Genomic DNA, 16,866 nt, shown 5'->3' with positions numbered 1-16,866 from the left:
CTTCACTGTAACAAGGCATAAATTGGATTTACTTCCAGTTTACTAATAGCTGTATTTAATTTTTTTAAAATAGTGGTTCAGTGGATTTTTGTGAAAAGTATGTGGGCATTCTTTGAAAATGTACGGGAGATGCATATCTGGTTTCTGGGTTGCAGATCTGGGTTGGGAGCCCACTTTAAATGTAATGGCTGATGGCCATAAACATCGCGAATATTCCCACGCTTACCTGACCGTCAAACTGTCGCCTCCAATCTACCTGTCAAATGTCCTGACGGTAAATAAATTGGTTAAACACAAGCATTTTATGGTATTTTGAAATGACTTTACTTATTTTAATATTATGTGCTTCTAAATGTATCTTAAGAGAACCTCTCAAACATGGGGGCAGCAGGCAATAAGCTACGATGCCTGGCGACAAGCCAGCTGTCGCCGAGAGATTTCAAACCGTTTGATTTCTCGGCGACGCGCCGAGATCCACTACGATCCACTACGACCTTTGGAAGACTCCTCACGATCATGCCCGCGACACCCCGGCGATCGTTCGGCGACACCCAGGTCGCCGGCAGTCGCCTTAAAATCGCCTAAGTGGGACAGGCCCTATTATCACTGGCCACGTACAATTAGGTTCAGGTTTTGGCGAAAGGCTTTATTTTGCACGAAGCATTACAGGTACTGACCTCGTCCACATTCCTGCCTGTTACCTGGTCATATCATATCATCATATATATACAGCCGGAAACAGGCCTTTTCGGCCCTCCAAGTCCGTGCCGCCCAGCGATCCCCGCACATTAACACTATCCTACACCCACTAGGGACAATTTTTACATTTACCCAGCCAATTAACCTACATACCTGTACGTCTTTGGAGTGTGGGAGGAAACCGAAGATCTCGGAGAAAACCCACGCAGGTCACGGGGAGAACGTACAAACTCCTTACAGTGCAGCACCCGTAGTCAGGATCGAACCTGAGTCTCCGACGCTGCATTCGCTGTAAAGCAGCAACTCTACCGCTGCGTTACAACCCCTCTTACTGGGCGCGTACGACGCGTGTCTCTGGAGAAAAGGAACAGGTGATGTTTCGGGTCGAGACCCTTCTTCAGACTGAGTCAGGGGAGGGGGGAACTAGAGGTATGAAAAAGTGCAGAACAAACTAGAGCCGCCACTACTGATCACGGAAATGTGGAGCCCAGAGAGGTAACTGTTGACTGGTGACATCGTCACCCGTTTGGCAACTGGAACCACCCAGGAACAGAGGGGATCACACCCCACCCCATCCCCCCCCGCCCCCCCCATCCCCATCCCCCCCATCCCCACCCCCCCATCCCCATTCCCCCCATCCCCATCCCCCCCATCCCCACCCCCCACCCCCCCCCATCCCCATTCCCCCCATCCCCATCCCCATCCCGCCTGTTACCAGGTACTTGCAGCACATGTTACTAGAAAGTGTAACACGTGTTACTGGGCACATACAACGCAGGTTACTGGGCACATACAACGCATGTTACTGGGCACATACGACGCATGTTACTGGGCACATACGACGCATGTTACTGGGCACATACAACGCATGTTACTGGGCACACACGACGCATGTTACTGGGCACATCAAGGCATGTTACTGGGCACATATAACGTATGTTACTGGGCACACACGACGCGTGTTACTGGGCACATACAACGCAAGTTACTGTCACATACGACGCATGTTACGATAAGGGCAGTTAGTGGACTCACACAAAGCCCGAGGCGGCAGCGAGCGGCAAATGGGGTCAGACACAGACACACCCGTGTAAGAGACCACTCGCGGCTGTGCTCGCACCCCCCCCTCCATCATACACCCCCCCCTCCATCATACCCCCACCCATACACCACCCCCCCATACGCCCCACCCCTCATACCCCCCTCCATCATACCCCCACCCATACACCACCCCCCCCATACGCCCCACCCCCCATACCCCCCCTCCATCATACCCCCACCCATACACCACCCCCCATACGCCCCACCCCCCATACCCCCCCTCCATCATACCCCCACCCATACACCACCCCACCCCCCCTCATCATCATACATCCCCCCCCATATACCACACCACACTCGTGTAAGAGACCACTCGCGGCTGTGCTCACATCACCCCCCTCTCCACACACCCCCCCCCATACACCACCCCACACCCCCCCCCCCCCATACACCCCCCCACACACTCCCCCCCCCCCCAGCGACCACTCCCGCCCCACCCCGGCCCGGCCCCGTGGTTTGATCTTTGACTGCGGAGCCGCTGTCGCTGGGGTTTGAGCGGCGGCCGCTCAGAGAATCAGTGCATCTACACCCGCTCACAGCCCGGCCGGCAACCCGTGCACACCGGACTGGGAGAGACAGAGAGAGAGAGGGGGGGGAAGGGAGAGGGGGAGGGAGGGAAGAGAAGAGGGGGAGGGGGGGGGGGGAGAGAGAAGAGGGGAGAGAGAGGAGGGAGAGAGGAGAGAGAGAGAGGGGGAGAGGATAGGGAGAGAGGGGAGGAGGGAGAGATAGGGAGAGAGGAGAGAGAGAGAGAGGAGGGAAGGAGAGAGAGGAGAGAGGAGGGGGAAGAGAGAGGAGAGAGGGAGGAGGGGAGAGAGAGGAGGAAAGGGAGAGAGAGAGAGAGAGAGAGAGAGAGAGAGAGAGAGAGAGAGAGAGAGAGAGAGAGAGGACGAGGAGAGAGACAGAGAGATGGGCAGGAGGGTGTGAGGCTTCTCTTGACACCGGTGAGGTGCGGTGTTGTGTTGTGCGGCGATGACCCGCTCGCCCCGGCGGTGGGCGGCAGACGAGGACTGAGCGAGGTTGCCAGGACTGTGTGTGTAGGGGGGTGGGTGGTGGTGGTGGTGGTGGGGGGGGGGGGGGGGGTTGTGTGTAAGCGGCTCGCCGGAGTATGTTGGCCAGAGGCGGGAGCGCCGGGCGTGAGTGAAGGAGAGGAGAGGAGAGGAGAGGAGAGGAGAGGAGAGGAGAGGAGAGGAGAGGAGAGGAGAGGAGAGGAGAGGAGAGGAGAGGAGAGGAGAGGCGAGCCTCGGCACTTTCCACTGAAGCCCCAACCAGCAGGTTCATCACTGACCCGACTCGGCTCGGACCGGACCGGACCATGGGGAGGTGCAACGGGCGATGCACGCTGATCGTTATCTGCACCCTGCAGTTGGTGAGTTGTGTGTGTGTGTGTGTGTGTGTGTGTCTGTGTGTGTGTGTGTGTGTGTGTGTGTCTGTGTGTGTGTGTGTGTGTCTGTGTCTGAGTGTGTGTGTGTGTGTGTGTGTGTGTGTGTCTGTGTGTGTGTGTGTGTGTGTGTGTGTGTGTGTGTGTCTGTCTGTGTGTGTGTGTGTGTGTGTGTGTGTCTGTCTGTGTGTGTGTGTGTGTGTGTGTGTCTGTCTGTGTGTGTGTGTGTGTGTGTGTGTGTGTGTGTGTGTGTCTGTGTGTGTGTGTGTGTGTGTGTGTGTGTGTGTGTGTGTGTGTGATTTCCTGCATTTTTATTTGACACTTTCTGATTTAGTACCAAGTGGATTTGCCTCGTGTTTGTTTGTTTGTTTGTTTGGGTGGGGGAACAAACGCTGTGGATATCGGCTTATTGTCCTAGTGGCAAGAACACGGACATTTCCAGAGACTTTCCAGACCTCGGGGTGGTGTTTCAACCCGGCTTAACCCCATCTCTCGATCAGCCTGACTGCTATTCCCCATTATCTCAACAAGACTTTCTCTTTTAAAAAAAAATTGAAGAGCAATGTTGCTTGTGTGTGTATTCGCACTCTGCACATGTAAGTGCCTGTTGTCAGTGTTGTCGGGGGGTAAGTGAGCGACCTAGAAAGACCAGAGGAAATTCAGACATTCCACTCACTGTAAATGCTACCAAAGATGCGAATGAATCCACGCTCGCTGTTACAGTTATCTCACAGGCAGCTCGCCAGCTCAGATAGCGGTCGCTTTTCATTACTCGGGGAATATATTAATGCGTTCGAACCTGAAGATTGAGGTTTACACTTTTACAATTACAGAATGTACACGTTTCTTGTACAAAAGGCTGTCTCTCCCTCTGTCTCTCCCTCGGTCTCTCTCCCTCTCTGTCTCTCTCTCTCTCTCTCTCTCTCTCTCTCTCTCTCTCTCTCTCTCTCTCTCTCTCTCTCTCTCTCTCTCTCTCTCTCTCTCTCTCTCTCTCTGTCTCTCTCCCTGTCTCTCTCCCTCTGTCTCTCTCCCTCTGTCTCTCTCCCTCCGTCTCTCCGTCTCTCTCTCTGCCTCTCTCTCTGTCTCTCTCTGCCTCTCTCTCTCCCTCTGCCTCTCTCTCTCTGCCTCTCTCTCTCTGCCTCTCTCTCTCTGCCTCTCTCTCTCTGCCTCTCTCTCTCTGCCTCTCTCTCTCTGCCTCTCTCTCTCTGCCTCTCTCTCTCTGCCTCTCTCTCTCTGCCTCTCTCTCTCTGCCTCTCTCTCTCTGCCTCTCTCTCTCTGTCTCTCTCTCCCGCCCACCGCCAGACAGATTTTGTTTCATTTTGTGTACGTTTTATGCGTCCGGGGTTTTTATTTTACATTGGTGTGCAGCCGTATTAAATCTGTGTCTCGTACTAAATCATTCGAGCAACTCTTGAAACCGTAACCGCACAGCAGGTGTTGAAACACAGAGTGCATATTGCTCGTCGTGAAAGAGAGATCCTCGAGTCGAGACAGAATGTAACTGGGCGATGCTTACAGGTTACAAGAATGGAGATCTGGGAACTGGAAAACAAGTATTTAATCGGTTTAACTCGGATCCACCAGGTTCGGGATGTACCAAACACTTCTAGCGTTAATTTCCAGAATGCCATTCAACGCTAGTTTACTCCAAGCTGCTCGATAGGTTAACGTAAAAGAATATAACTGCAAAGTCTTTTAATATCTCGATTACTTGGTTTGGGTATTTTGACCTATTGCTTAAATGTAGATGAACGATTTAACTATTTACAAGCGATTTGGTGTCTTGTTTTGAAATTCTTGTTGTGGAATTCTCTGCCACAAAAGGCAGTGGAGGTCAATTCACTGGATGTTTTCAAGAGAGAGTGAGATTTAGTGCTTGAGGCTAACAATCAAGGGATATGGGGGGAGAAAGCAGGAACAGGGTACTGATTTTGGATGATCATCCATGATCATATTGAATGGTGGTGCTGGCTCGAAGGGCCGAATGGCCTACTCCTGCACCTATTTTCTGTTTCTGTATCACACGTGATGGGAGCAGAATTAGGCCAATCGGCCCATCAAATCTACTCCGCCATTCAATCATGGCTGATCTCTCTTTCACTCTCAAGTGTTAAGAGAGAGCCAGGAGGGTTTTATTGGCATATGTCTCAGATAGGACAACCCCATTCTCCTGCCTCCTCCTCCCTACATCTGTCATCTTCTCTGGCCTCTACATCCCTCTTAAGAGTTGTCTTCTCACACCATCTGCTCACACATCCTCCCGATTAATCTCTGCACCACCAGTGACCCCATAACTTCAGCAGCCAAGACCTATTAGACTCCGCTTTCCTCTCCCTTTCTATCTCGCCTCCCTCTCAGACAGCTCCTCCAAAGCTGACTCTGGTTCAAGGCTTTCTCCCTTTGCACTTATTTCCCTGTCAAACGTTGTTGGTGCTTTTGAAGGCAAGTGTGGGTTGTGGGTATTACTTGGGAGTGTGCCTGGATCTTTAGTGCCCCTTTTGAACAACCTGTTTGTTATGCCACATCCTACAGGCTGGCCAGTGTAGTCACAGAACAGTTGTGAGGAATAGATCGGGTAGATGCACAGAGTCTTTTGCCCAGAGCAGGGGAATCGAGAGCCAGAGGGCACGGGTTTGTGAGGGGGGGGGGGGGGAGATTTAATAGGAACCCGAAGGGTAACTTTTTTTACACAAAGGGTGGTGGGTGTGTGGAACGAGCTGCCGGAGGAGGTAGTTGAGGCAGGGACTATCACAAAGCTTAAGAAACATTTAGACAGGCACATGGATGGGGTAGGTTTAGAGGTATATGGGCCAAACCCAGATAGGTGAGACTAGTGTAGATGGGACATGTCGGTCGGTGTGGGCGAGTTGGGCTGAAGGGCCTGTTTCCATGTTGTATGGCTCTCTGAATCTAAGTGATATTTCTGAGCTGAAGTAAAATTGTGAGGGCAATTATAAAAGGGGGAAAAAGTCTCTACAGTTCTGTGCAGATGTCAAAAATAATTCGTATCTGATTATTTTATGAATTTTTAATGGGGAATTTTTTTGAAAGAAATGTATTAAGAGCTGGCTTTGTGGATTCATCAAAAACTGGGCTTCTTTGTGGTCACAAGGCACGGCAAATCGTGGTGGTTACTCGAGGGACATTTGATAATTGTGCGTTGAAGTTCAAAGTGTTTTTGGTATAGAAATGTACTTGTAATGTTTCTCAAGTAGGTCACGTTAATTTGTCCCCTTTGCACATTCTTCACAATATCATGAACCTGGCATTCCTGGAGTGGACATGTCAAAGACGAGAGGGCATAGCTTTAAAGTGAGAGAGTCAAAATGTAAAAATCCATGTCCTTTGATCAATACATCCAGGGTTAAGGAGCCAGTCGGTTCCAATGTAAGTGAATCAGAAAAGTAATGTGCAGCAAACTTAGAACTCTAGAATCAGAGAGTTGTGAATCTGTGCGATTCTCTGCCACTGAAGGCAGTGGAGGCCAATTCACTGGATGAATTTAAATGAGTTAGATAGATCTCTAGGGGCTAGCGGAATCAAGGGATATGGGGAGAAGGCAGGCACGGGGTATTGATTGTGGATGATCAGCCATGATCACAATGAATGGTGGTGCTGGCTCGAAGGGCCAAATGGCCTCCTCCTGCACCTATTTTCCATGTTTAACCAAAGAAAATTCAATCAAAAAATAACAGAAACTATTGGAAAAATATTGGAAACTTCAAGTCAGACTTTGAAAGGGAAAGACATGTTTTGTTCTTAAATCTTATAAGAAGCACCAAATGACCTGGTATGCTAAGCCTATCTAAAGTAGGGTCTTGACCTGAAACTTCACCTCTGCCTGTTCTCCAGAGATACTCCAGCCCTTTGTGTCTATCTTAAGCGTATCTTTTTTTTTATTGTGTAAAGTCCAAAATTAAGATCTTTTGATTTCAGGAAGTTTTAATAAAAGGTGGGGAATAGGGATTGTAAAATTTTAAAATTCATTGATCAGATGATGGTTGATCAGGCGATGATATCAAAATAGCTTCTATAGAAGTGTTCTCGATGTGAAGGCACTCCGTGTTCCTTTGTCAAAGTTGCTGGCTTTCTCCCTTCTTTTTTTCATGCCCCACTGAGTTTCCATTATTTGTTCTTCCCCCAAGCTCCAGTCATCCATCATCTCCAATGGGCATGTGGCACGTTCCTTGTGAACATTTCCACGTATCTTCTTCCCTGCCGTGCATCTGCAACTTTTGCACCTCTGAACAACCTCCTGCAAAGGTCTGCTCCCATCAATTCCTGCTTACAAGGAAGCATGGAGTCTCTTGCCCAGAGTAGTTGAATCGCGGACCAGAGGACATAGGCTTCAGGTGGAGGGGAAAAGATTCAATAGGAATCCGAGGGGTAACTCTTCCCACGCAAAGGGTGGCGGGCGTATGGAACGAGCTGCCAGAGGAGGTAGTTGCGGCAGGGACAATCCCAATGTTTCAGAAGCAGTTAGACAGGTGCATGGATAGGACAGCTTTGAAGGGATATGGACCAAACGCAGGCAGGTGGGACTTGTTTAGCTGGGACATGTTGGCCGGTGTGGGCAAGTTGGGCCGATGGGTCTGTTTCCAAACTGTATCACTCTGTGACTATGACTCTACAAATAGATGCGAAATGCTTGGGAGTCTCCCCCCCCCCCCCCCCCCCCTCTTAAATCTGTTCGGGCAGTAGGTCAGCCTGGCTGTATACACGAGGGAAGGAATTAGAGAGCGCAAAATCAATGCGAACAGATCTTAATGGATGGCAGAACAGAACTTTGAGCTGAGCAGCAAAGGACTGCAGATGCTGAAAAGGGCTTGCCCAAGTGATCTCCTCCTGTTGGAATTATTCACAAAATGCTGGAGTGACTCAGCAGGTCAGGCAGCATCTCAGGAGAGAAGGAATGGGTGATGTTTCGGGTCGAGACCTGCTGAGTTACTCCAGCATTTTGTGAATAAATACCTTCGATTTGCAGTTATCAGCATCTGCAGTTATTTTCTTACTCCTCCTGTTGCAATGTTTGTTTCTTTAGGTCATCTCCTCTACCTTTCCATCGTGGTTCATTAGAGCCTTCAGTTGCATTGATTTGGTTCACTCGACATCTGAGCAGCATGTTTGCTTTTCTCTGCGCTGGAACGGCCCTTCGTTGCATAAAAAATAACTTTCACGCTTCCCAAATGCTTTTCCAGTCACGAGATGTTTTCGCCGTCACCAAAAGTCATTCTTGTCCGGCATTATCTACTGAGCAAATAAAAGCATTTTATCGGGATGTAGAAAGCATCTTATCGTGGTGCGTTACAACACGGTTTGGGAATATCTCCGTCCAAGACCACGAGGAACTGCAGACAATTGCGAATGCAGCCTAGACCAGCACACCAACCAACCAACCTCCCTTTCATTGACTCAATTTACATATCACCCTAGCTCAACACGGCCACCTGCATGATCAAGGACGAATCGCACCCTGCCCACTCCCTCTTCTCCCCTCTCCCAACAGACAGGAGGTACAGGAGTGTGAAAAAGCACACCTCCAGATTCAGGGACAGTTTCTTCCCAGCTGTAATCAGGCAACTTAACAGTTTAAGGATAAGGGGGAAGTCTTTTAGGACCGAGATGAGAACATTTTTTTTTCACACAGAGAGTGGTGAATCTGTGGAATTCTCTGCCACAGAAGGTAGTTGAGGCCAGTCCATTGGCTATATTTAAGAGGGAGTTAGATGTGGCCCTTGTGGCTAAAGGGATCAGGGGGTATGGAGAGAAGGCAGGTATGGGATACTGAGTTGGATGATCAGCCATGATCATATTGAATGGGGGTGCAGGCTCGAAGGGCCGAATGGCCTACTCCTGCACCTATTTTCTATGTTTCTATGTTTCTAACTGAACTATCCTACCAACAACTAGGGAGCAATCCTGAGCTACTATTTACCTAATTGGTGACCCCTTTGTACTACCTTTAATCAGACTTTACTGGACTTTATCTTGCACTAAACATTATTCATGTTCCTCCCTTTATCCTGTATCTGCACACTGTGGACGGCTCGATTGTAATCACGTATTGTCTTTCCGCTGACTGGTTAGCACGCAACAGAAGCTTTTCACTGCACCTCGGTACATGTGACAATAAACTAAACTCATAAACAGTGGAACAAATGAAACATTGAATTGAATATTGCACCACTCAATGTTGTGATGTTACTGAGGGCAAGGGAGGTGGAGAACGGGTACTGTTTTATAGTTCAATTCTTCATTAACTACTGTGGCAAGCTGAACAGTCTGCATAATGTATAAATTCATGCAATTTGAAAAGTAATTTGCTTAATGAGTGTACGCCATTAATTTGCACCATAATTGCAGTGATTTGGGGCAAACACATGTAGAAATATCATAGACTTTAATTTAATTTAATTGAGATTGTTCTGAGATCTCGTAATCGGAGTGGAATATTTGTGGGAGACCCTTGACTTGCAAATCTCATGCGTTTTGATGTTTATTAACTGTAGTCAGGACCAGATCAGCGTAGTTTATTGTCATGTACACTAGGATGCCATGGGGTTGCCAGTTCACATGAAGCTCACAGCATAAACAGTGATGGTGTGATGATAAATACAACAATAAATCCAACAGGGAGTGCAAAACAGCGAAATGGTGTGAGATTGTGGAGCAAAGTCTGAGTAGAGCACAAAAAATATTTGAGTTGGACTCTATTCCTTGGAGCGCAGGAGGATGAGGGGTGATCTTACAGAGGTGTATAAAATCGTGAGAGGAATAGATCGGGTAGACGCCCAGTCTCACGCCCAGAGTTGGGGAATCGCGAACCAGAGGACATAGGTTTACAGTGAGGGAGGAAAGATTTAATAAGAAACCGAGGGGTAATGTTTTCACACACAGGGTGATGGATGTATGGAATGAGCTGCCAGAGGAGGTAGTTGAGGCAGGGACTATCGCAATGTTTAATAAGCATTTAGACAGGTGCGTGGAAAGGACGGGTTTAGAGGGTTATGGGCCAAATGCAGGTAGGTGGGGCTAGCGTAGATGGGACATGTTGGCCGGTGTGGGCAAGCTGGGCCGAAGGGCCTGTTCCAAGCAGTCAGGCTCTATGACTGTCTCACATTGGAATAATGAAATGAGGTGGAGCCAAGGCTAAGAGTGGTTGGCGGAAGCTCTGGGAATGGGTTGTGAAAGGGGTGATTGGTTCATGGGTCGGGTGGCAGTGGAGGAGAAGCTGTTCTTAAGCCTGGTAGAAGTGAGTGAAGAGAGTGGCCAGGGCAGCAGGCATCCAGTGGGTACGCCCAGCCCTCCTGATGCAATGTACGGTGAAGGTGAACTGGGTGGAAGTGACGAGCCTGTGATGGACTGATCCGTGTTCACCATTCTTTATTTTTAAACCAAAAATAGATTTATTCAAATATTTACATTACTATTTACAATACTAAATAATTAAAAACAAAACCCACCACCATAGTACACGTAAAACAAATGTTCTAAAAAGAACTCTTTCCCCATCCTTATAAAAGGTTCAAAGGTCCTTTATGTTACAGTGAAACTCGAATTACCATACAGCCACGCTAACAAAAAGCAACAAGGCACACAACTACATAAAAGTTAACATAAACATCCACCACAGCGGATTCCCCACATTCCTCACTGCGGTGGAAGGCAATAAAGTCCAATCTTCTTCCCTCTTTATCAAGGATGCATTCCACCCCCCGCGGTGCCCAGCGGTCCCTGAAATCTCCCAGGGTGCCCGTGGACAGCGCGTGTTCCCTCTCTAGTACCACCCGGGCGCGGACGTAACCCCGAAAAAGGGGCAGGCAGCCGGCTCGGGAGGCGCCCTCTTCTTCCGCCTGGCACTGTGACTCGCGGATGGCCAGCTTGGCCAGGCCCAGGAGCAGCCCAACCAGGGCATCTTTGGCCCTCCCCTCTCCCCACGGACAGCGTGGCACTCTCGGTGGGCTGAGGAGAGTCCAGAGTAGACCAGAGCAGTTGCCGCACGAGGCTGAGATGAAAGCACCACTTCAATATGAAAGGACCAGGTTGCTGGGGATAGGGCTGTGCACCAACGTGAAGCTGTCGTCCATCTTGAGTAGGTCCTTTGATGAAGGCAGGGTTGCGTTCACCCCCTCGCCTCCATAGGTCAACAACCGACTCTTTCAGCTTGTTGATAGAGTCACAGAGTGTGGAAACAGGCCCTTTGGCCTAACTTGCCCACACCGACCAACGAGTCCCATCTACACTATCCCACCTGTCTGTGTGAGGCCAATATCCTGCTTAACTTGTCCTATCCATGTACCTGTCCAATTGTTTCCGAAACATTGCCATAGTCCCTGTGTCAACGACCTCCTCTGGCAGTTGTTGTTATGGACAAGGTTACTATCCTGACACCATGACACTAGGCGAAGATCTCTTCCCATGCTTTGTCTCATTGCTGTAGATCCGATGGACACCATTGGTGAACTTAAAGATGGAGATGGCATTGAACTTGGTCACACCCTCGTGTGTGTGCGGGGAGTTGACCGGGGGACTGAGCACACAGCCCAGAGGAGCACGAGTGTTGAGGATTGAGGGGGAGGAAATGTGATGACCATTTCCAACCCACTGAGGTCAGCAGGTCAAGAAGTCCAGAAGCCAGTTGCAGATAGAGGCCCCCAAAGGCCAAGCTCCAGAGGTTGACAGATGAACCTATTATGGCGTTGAAGACCGAGTTATCATTCATAAGTGCTCAGAGCAGAATTCGGCCATTTGGCCCATCAAGTCTACTCCGCCATTCCATCACTAGTCAGTGAACACCATCCAGGGTGGCACAGCATTAGGGTTGCTGCCTTGCAACAGCTGAGACCCGGGTTCGATCCTGACTACGGGTGCTTGCCTGTACCGTGTTTTTACATTCTCCTCGTGACCTGCGTGGGTTTTCTCCGGGTGCTCCGGTTTCCTCCCACACTCCAAAGACGTACAGGTTTGTCGTCTAATTGGCTTGGTATAATTGTAAATTGTCCCGAGTGTGTGTAGGATAGTGTTAGTGTGCGGGGATCACTGATCGGTGCGGACTTGGTGGGCCGATGGGCCTGTTTCCACGCTGTATCTCTAAACTAAACAAAATTAAGCCAGGCTTTGGCTAGGTCCTATTTCATGGTTATGCTTTTTTCACTCTTTGGCAGAGGTTTTAGAGAGGTTTTGCATGTCATTTCTCCTTAATTGGCTCAGGAGATCTTGGATCTTTACCACACTTTGGGAACTGATCACATTCTCTAAGCAGTTTGTTCATTGCGTCACTGGTCGTTTTTGGCATTCTTTCAAATGTGACCTTGAAACATATGTAGGTGGAAGTTTCAAATAAATCCCCACGGGACTCTTTTAGATGAAAAACATTCAGTTCACCTCTCAACCAACATTGGCAAAGATGAATTAATTAGTCATTTTGACTCATTACTGTTTGTGGCATCATAATGTATTCAAAACAACAGGATTAACAGCTCTACACTAAGTAATTCATCAGCTTTGTAACCTTCTGAGAATGGAGAAGACACTATATAAATGAATATTTACTCATTCATTTGTGGTCCCTGGAAAACATAGAACTCCCTTAATCCCATCAGGCAAGAGGTGCAGAAGTTTGAAAATGCACGCCTCCAGATTCAGGGACAGTTTCTTCCCAGCTGTTATCAGGCAACTAGACCATCCTATCACCAACTAGAGAGCGGTCTGACCCACCTCATTAGGACACCCATTCCTTCTCTCCTGAGATGCTGCCTGACCTGCTGAGTTACTCCAGCATTTTGTGAATAAATACCTTCGATTTGTACCAGCATTTGCAGCTAATGTCTTATATTGGACTATCTTTAATCGGACTTTACTGGAGTTTATCTTGCACCAAACATTATTAACTGAATTAGTTATGAATTGTTAGTTATTAATAATTATTGGTTAGTTATTAAATGTAGTTATCAATAACAAAACGTTATTCCCTTTATCCTGTATATGCACACCGTGGACAGCTTGATTGTAATCATGCAGTAGTCTTTTCGACTGGGTAGCACGCAACAATAAAAGCTTTTCACTGCACTTCGGTATGCATGACAATAAACGAAATGAAACAAAAAAATATTTTAAAACCATTTTCATTGGGAAAATCTTCAATTGCCATGTGTGGTGTGAAATAATCCAGTGTCTTATTTCCCCTTCAGTTATGGGATGCACATGCCTAGAGCAAGATTAATTGATGCGATCTTGATTTCAGTTTCTTGTGGTAAGATGCTAAGAATCTTAAGAAGATTTTTGCAGTCACTTGGTATTCATTGTATCGGCCTTGTAACAGTTACAAGGCCGTATCTTCACACAAAGTACATCAAAATGTTTCTGATACTGATACTGTTTCATCTTGTCATTTCTTTAGAGACTTAAACTGATGGGCCCAATTAAGAATGCTTAATTTCCAATTGTTTCGGATCTGTTTCTTTGATGAGTGCTCTGACTATAACGCCACGCATTCATTCCATGGCCAGCACGGCATTAAGGTGGAACAGTTATATTCACTCTTAGGATGCAGGTCAAAAATAATGACATGTCAAAGGGACTTGGATAGCTGTTTCTGATGTGCAACAAACTCCGCTGACTGCCTCCTTCTCTGCAGATTCCTGCTTCAACTATTTCAGAGACACAAAAGATTTGCTGCGCATTTTAGCTACCCAAGGTGATTTTTTAATTTTCTCTATCCATTGGTTGAGTGATACCACCCTGTGTCAGTACCCCGCTCCGGAGGTGAACATTGCTCCCCGAAACCAAGGCCAATTAAGTTTTCGCAGAGGGAATCTTTATTTCAGTCGAAGCAAGTAAGTACGGGAGGGGGCCAGCTTTCCGAATCACTTGGCTGAAATCCTTTGGTGTTTGGAGGCCAGTCATACCCTGCTTGCAGTATCAATTAATGGCAGTGGGAGTCATTGATCTGTGACACCTCCGCCACACACGGATAGCACTGACTCTGCCTGTCTGATGGCAGCCTGGTTAATTCCACACTCTGTGTTTCTGCCCCTCATAAGTTGCTTCGAATCTTGTTTGCGTGAGCTTTCGTTGTGTGACCACGGAATGATGTGACACGGTCACCTCAGCTGTTTGCAATTCAGGGAGCTGAAGAATTCACCATTGAAGCAAAGACGGATCGTTATCTGCAGACACAAGAACTTGCGGATGCTGGAATCTGAAGCAAAACATAGAAACATAGAAAATAGGTACAGGGCTAGGCCGTTCGGCCCTTTGAGCCAGCACCGACCGCCATTCAATATGATCATGGCTGATCATCCAAAATCAGTTCCTGCTTTCTCCCCACATCCCTTGATTCCGTCAGGCTGATTAAGAGCTGGAGAAAACACACAGGGCTGGAGGAACTCAGCGGGTCAGGCGGCATATCATATCATATCATATATATACAGCCGGAAACAGGCCTTTTCGGCTCTCCAAGTCCGTGCCGCCCAGTGATCCCCGTACATTAACACTATCCTACACCCACTAGGGACAATTTTTACATTTACCCAGCCAATTAACCTACATACCTGTACGTCTTTGGAGTGTGGGAGGAAACCGAAGATCTCGGAGAAAACCCACGCAGGTCACGGGGAGAACGTACAAACTCCTTACAGTGCAGCACCCGTAGTCAGGATCGAACCTGAGTCTCCGACGCTGCATTCGCTGTAAAGCAGCAACTCTACTGCTGCGCTACCGTGCCGCCGGAGGTTGACAACGTTGGAGGCAATGTTTTGGGTCAGTACCCTTTTTCAGTTATTTGTTCTGAAATAGATTATGGAGTAATACGATTGTCCATATTTCAACAAATTCTGAGATTAGGATCGGGGCGCCAGGCAGCATCCGTGGAGGAAGTAGATGTGGATGTGCAGTGGATGTGTTGCCCTTGCAAGGGCAAAGTAGGGTCACCATCCAAAATGTCGCCCATTCCTTCTCTCCAGAGATGCTGCCTGTCCTGCTGAGTTACTCCAGCTTTTTGTGTCTATCAAGGGAATCTTCAAACTACATGGCTGACCTTTAGCGTCTGGTGAGTGCACATTTTGGATCGCCCCATTCAGCACCGTTGTGCAAGTACATTTTTGAACAAAGTGTCTCTGGAAGTTGGAGAAAGCTGCTCGTCACCAACCTGTCCAGCCTGATTAGGGATGGTCAGTAAGTCAAGTCAAGTCAAGTTTATTTGTCACATACATATACAAGATGCGCAGTGAAATGAATCCTGCGGATTGTGCTAAACTACAAAACAGAATAGAATTATTTTTTTGAACACAAAAAATAAATTAATACAGTAAATTAAATTAGTCCCTGGTGATATGAGAGTTAACAGTCCTGGTGGCCTGTGGGAAGAAACTCCGTCTCATCCTCTCTGTTTTCACAGCATGACAGCGGAAGCATTTGCCTGACCGTAGTAGCTGGAACAGTCCGTTGTTGGGGTGGCAGGGGTCCATGTTTCCATGTTTTCACCTTCCTGATAATGTGTAAAGTTACCCAGGTGCATCCTGTTTACAAGAAGCCGGCCAAATCCGATCTGGCTAATCACTGCCCAATTGATCTGCTCCCACACATCAACAAGGATTCATCAATGGTACAAATGAGCATCATCCGACCAAGAACTCGAGTGCAGTCCTAAGCTACCATCTACCTCACTGGAGGCCCTCAGACTATCTTTAATTGGACTTTACTGGACATTATCTTGCACTAAACGTCATTCCCTTTAGCATGTATCTGTACCCTGTGGATGGCTTGATTGTAATCATGTATCGCCTTTCCGCTGACTGGTTAGCGCGCAACAAAAGCTCAACACAACTTAACTAAACCTATTCACCAATAACGTTTGGAGATGCAGCATTTTGAAGCAGGCCATTTGGCCCATTCAGTCCACGCTGGCCATCACTCACCCGTTCAAACTAGTTCTACGTGATTCCATTTTCTCATCCACTCCCTACACAATACGGCCAATTTACGGAGACCAATTAACCAACAAACGATACGATAGAACTTCAATTATCCCAGGAGGGAAATTGGTCTGCCAACAGTCATAAAACACAGCAAGATACATGAAATTAAAGTGATGAGTGGGAAGTCCAGGAAATCCTGCACGTCTTTAGAATGTGTGAGGAAACAGGAGCACCTGGAGAAACCCACGCAGTCAAATGGAGGACATGCAAACTCCACACAGACAGCGCCCACGGTCAGGATCGAACTCTGGACTCCGGCGCTGTGAGGCAGCAGCTCTACGAGCTGTGCCACCCATATGTGTTTGTTGATGGTTAGTTTAGTTTGGAAATACAGCATGGAAACGGCCATCAGCCCACCGAGTCCGTGCTGACCAGTGATAGCTCTGTCCACTAGCACTATCCTAAATACTAGGGACAATTTACAATTTTACCGTGCCAATTAGACTGCAAACCTGTCAGTCTTTGAAGTGTTCTAGCTACCCTTGTCCACACTCCACAAGACCCGGACACCATTCAAGTCTGGACTACTGTAAGCAGTGGCAAGTAACATTTGCAGCAAGGAAGTCCCAGGAGATAACTCTTTCCAACAAAGAACAAGAAATCTGTTCCTTTTCCAACAAGAACAGTCTAACCCCTAACCTTAGCACCATTAACATTCCCAGGGTCAACTAGAAACGGAACTAGATCTTTTCATCTCCGATGCACGTTTCA

The 16,866-nt window shown here is 47.9% G+C and overlaps 2 protein-coding genes across 2 annotated transcripts in view; one reads left to right on the top strand and one right to left on the bottom strand.

The window, feature by feature from the left end:
* LOC144606740 (uncharacterized) overlaps positions 1-3,189 on the bottom strand; it is a 37,632-nt gene extending 34,443 nt beyond the window's left edge. Inside the window, exon 1 of the mRNA XM_078423077.1 lies at positions 3,086-3,189. The gene's annotated coding sequence lies outside the window, so the exon portion shown is untranslated. The remainder of the gene's footprint in view (positions 1-3,085) is intronic.
* Positions 2,972-16,866, top strand: part of nkain1 (sodium/potassium transporting ATPase interacting 1) — a 333,240-nt gene continuing 319,345 nt past the window's right edge. The window contains exon 1 of the mRNA XM_078423076.1: positions 2,972-3,166. Within this exon, the coding sequence (XP_078279202.1) occupies positions 3,113-3,166 (54 nt within the window). The 5' untranslated portion in view covers positions 2,972-3,112. The remainder of the gene's footprint in view (positions 3,167-16,866) is intronic.

The sequence above is a fragment of the Rhinoraja longicauda genome, chromosome 27 (assembly GCF_053455715.1).
Source record: "Rhinoraja longicauda isolate Sanriku21f chromosome 27, sRhiLon1.1, whole genome shotgun sequence".
Taxonomy (NCBI): domain Eukaryota; kingdom Metazoa; phylum Chordata; class Chondrichthyes; order Rajiformes; family Arhynchobatidae; genus Rhinoraja; species Rhinoraja longicauda.
Note: the sequence above shows the minus strand (reverse complement) of the source record. Positions and strands in the feature narration are given on the sequence as shown.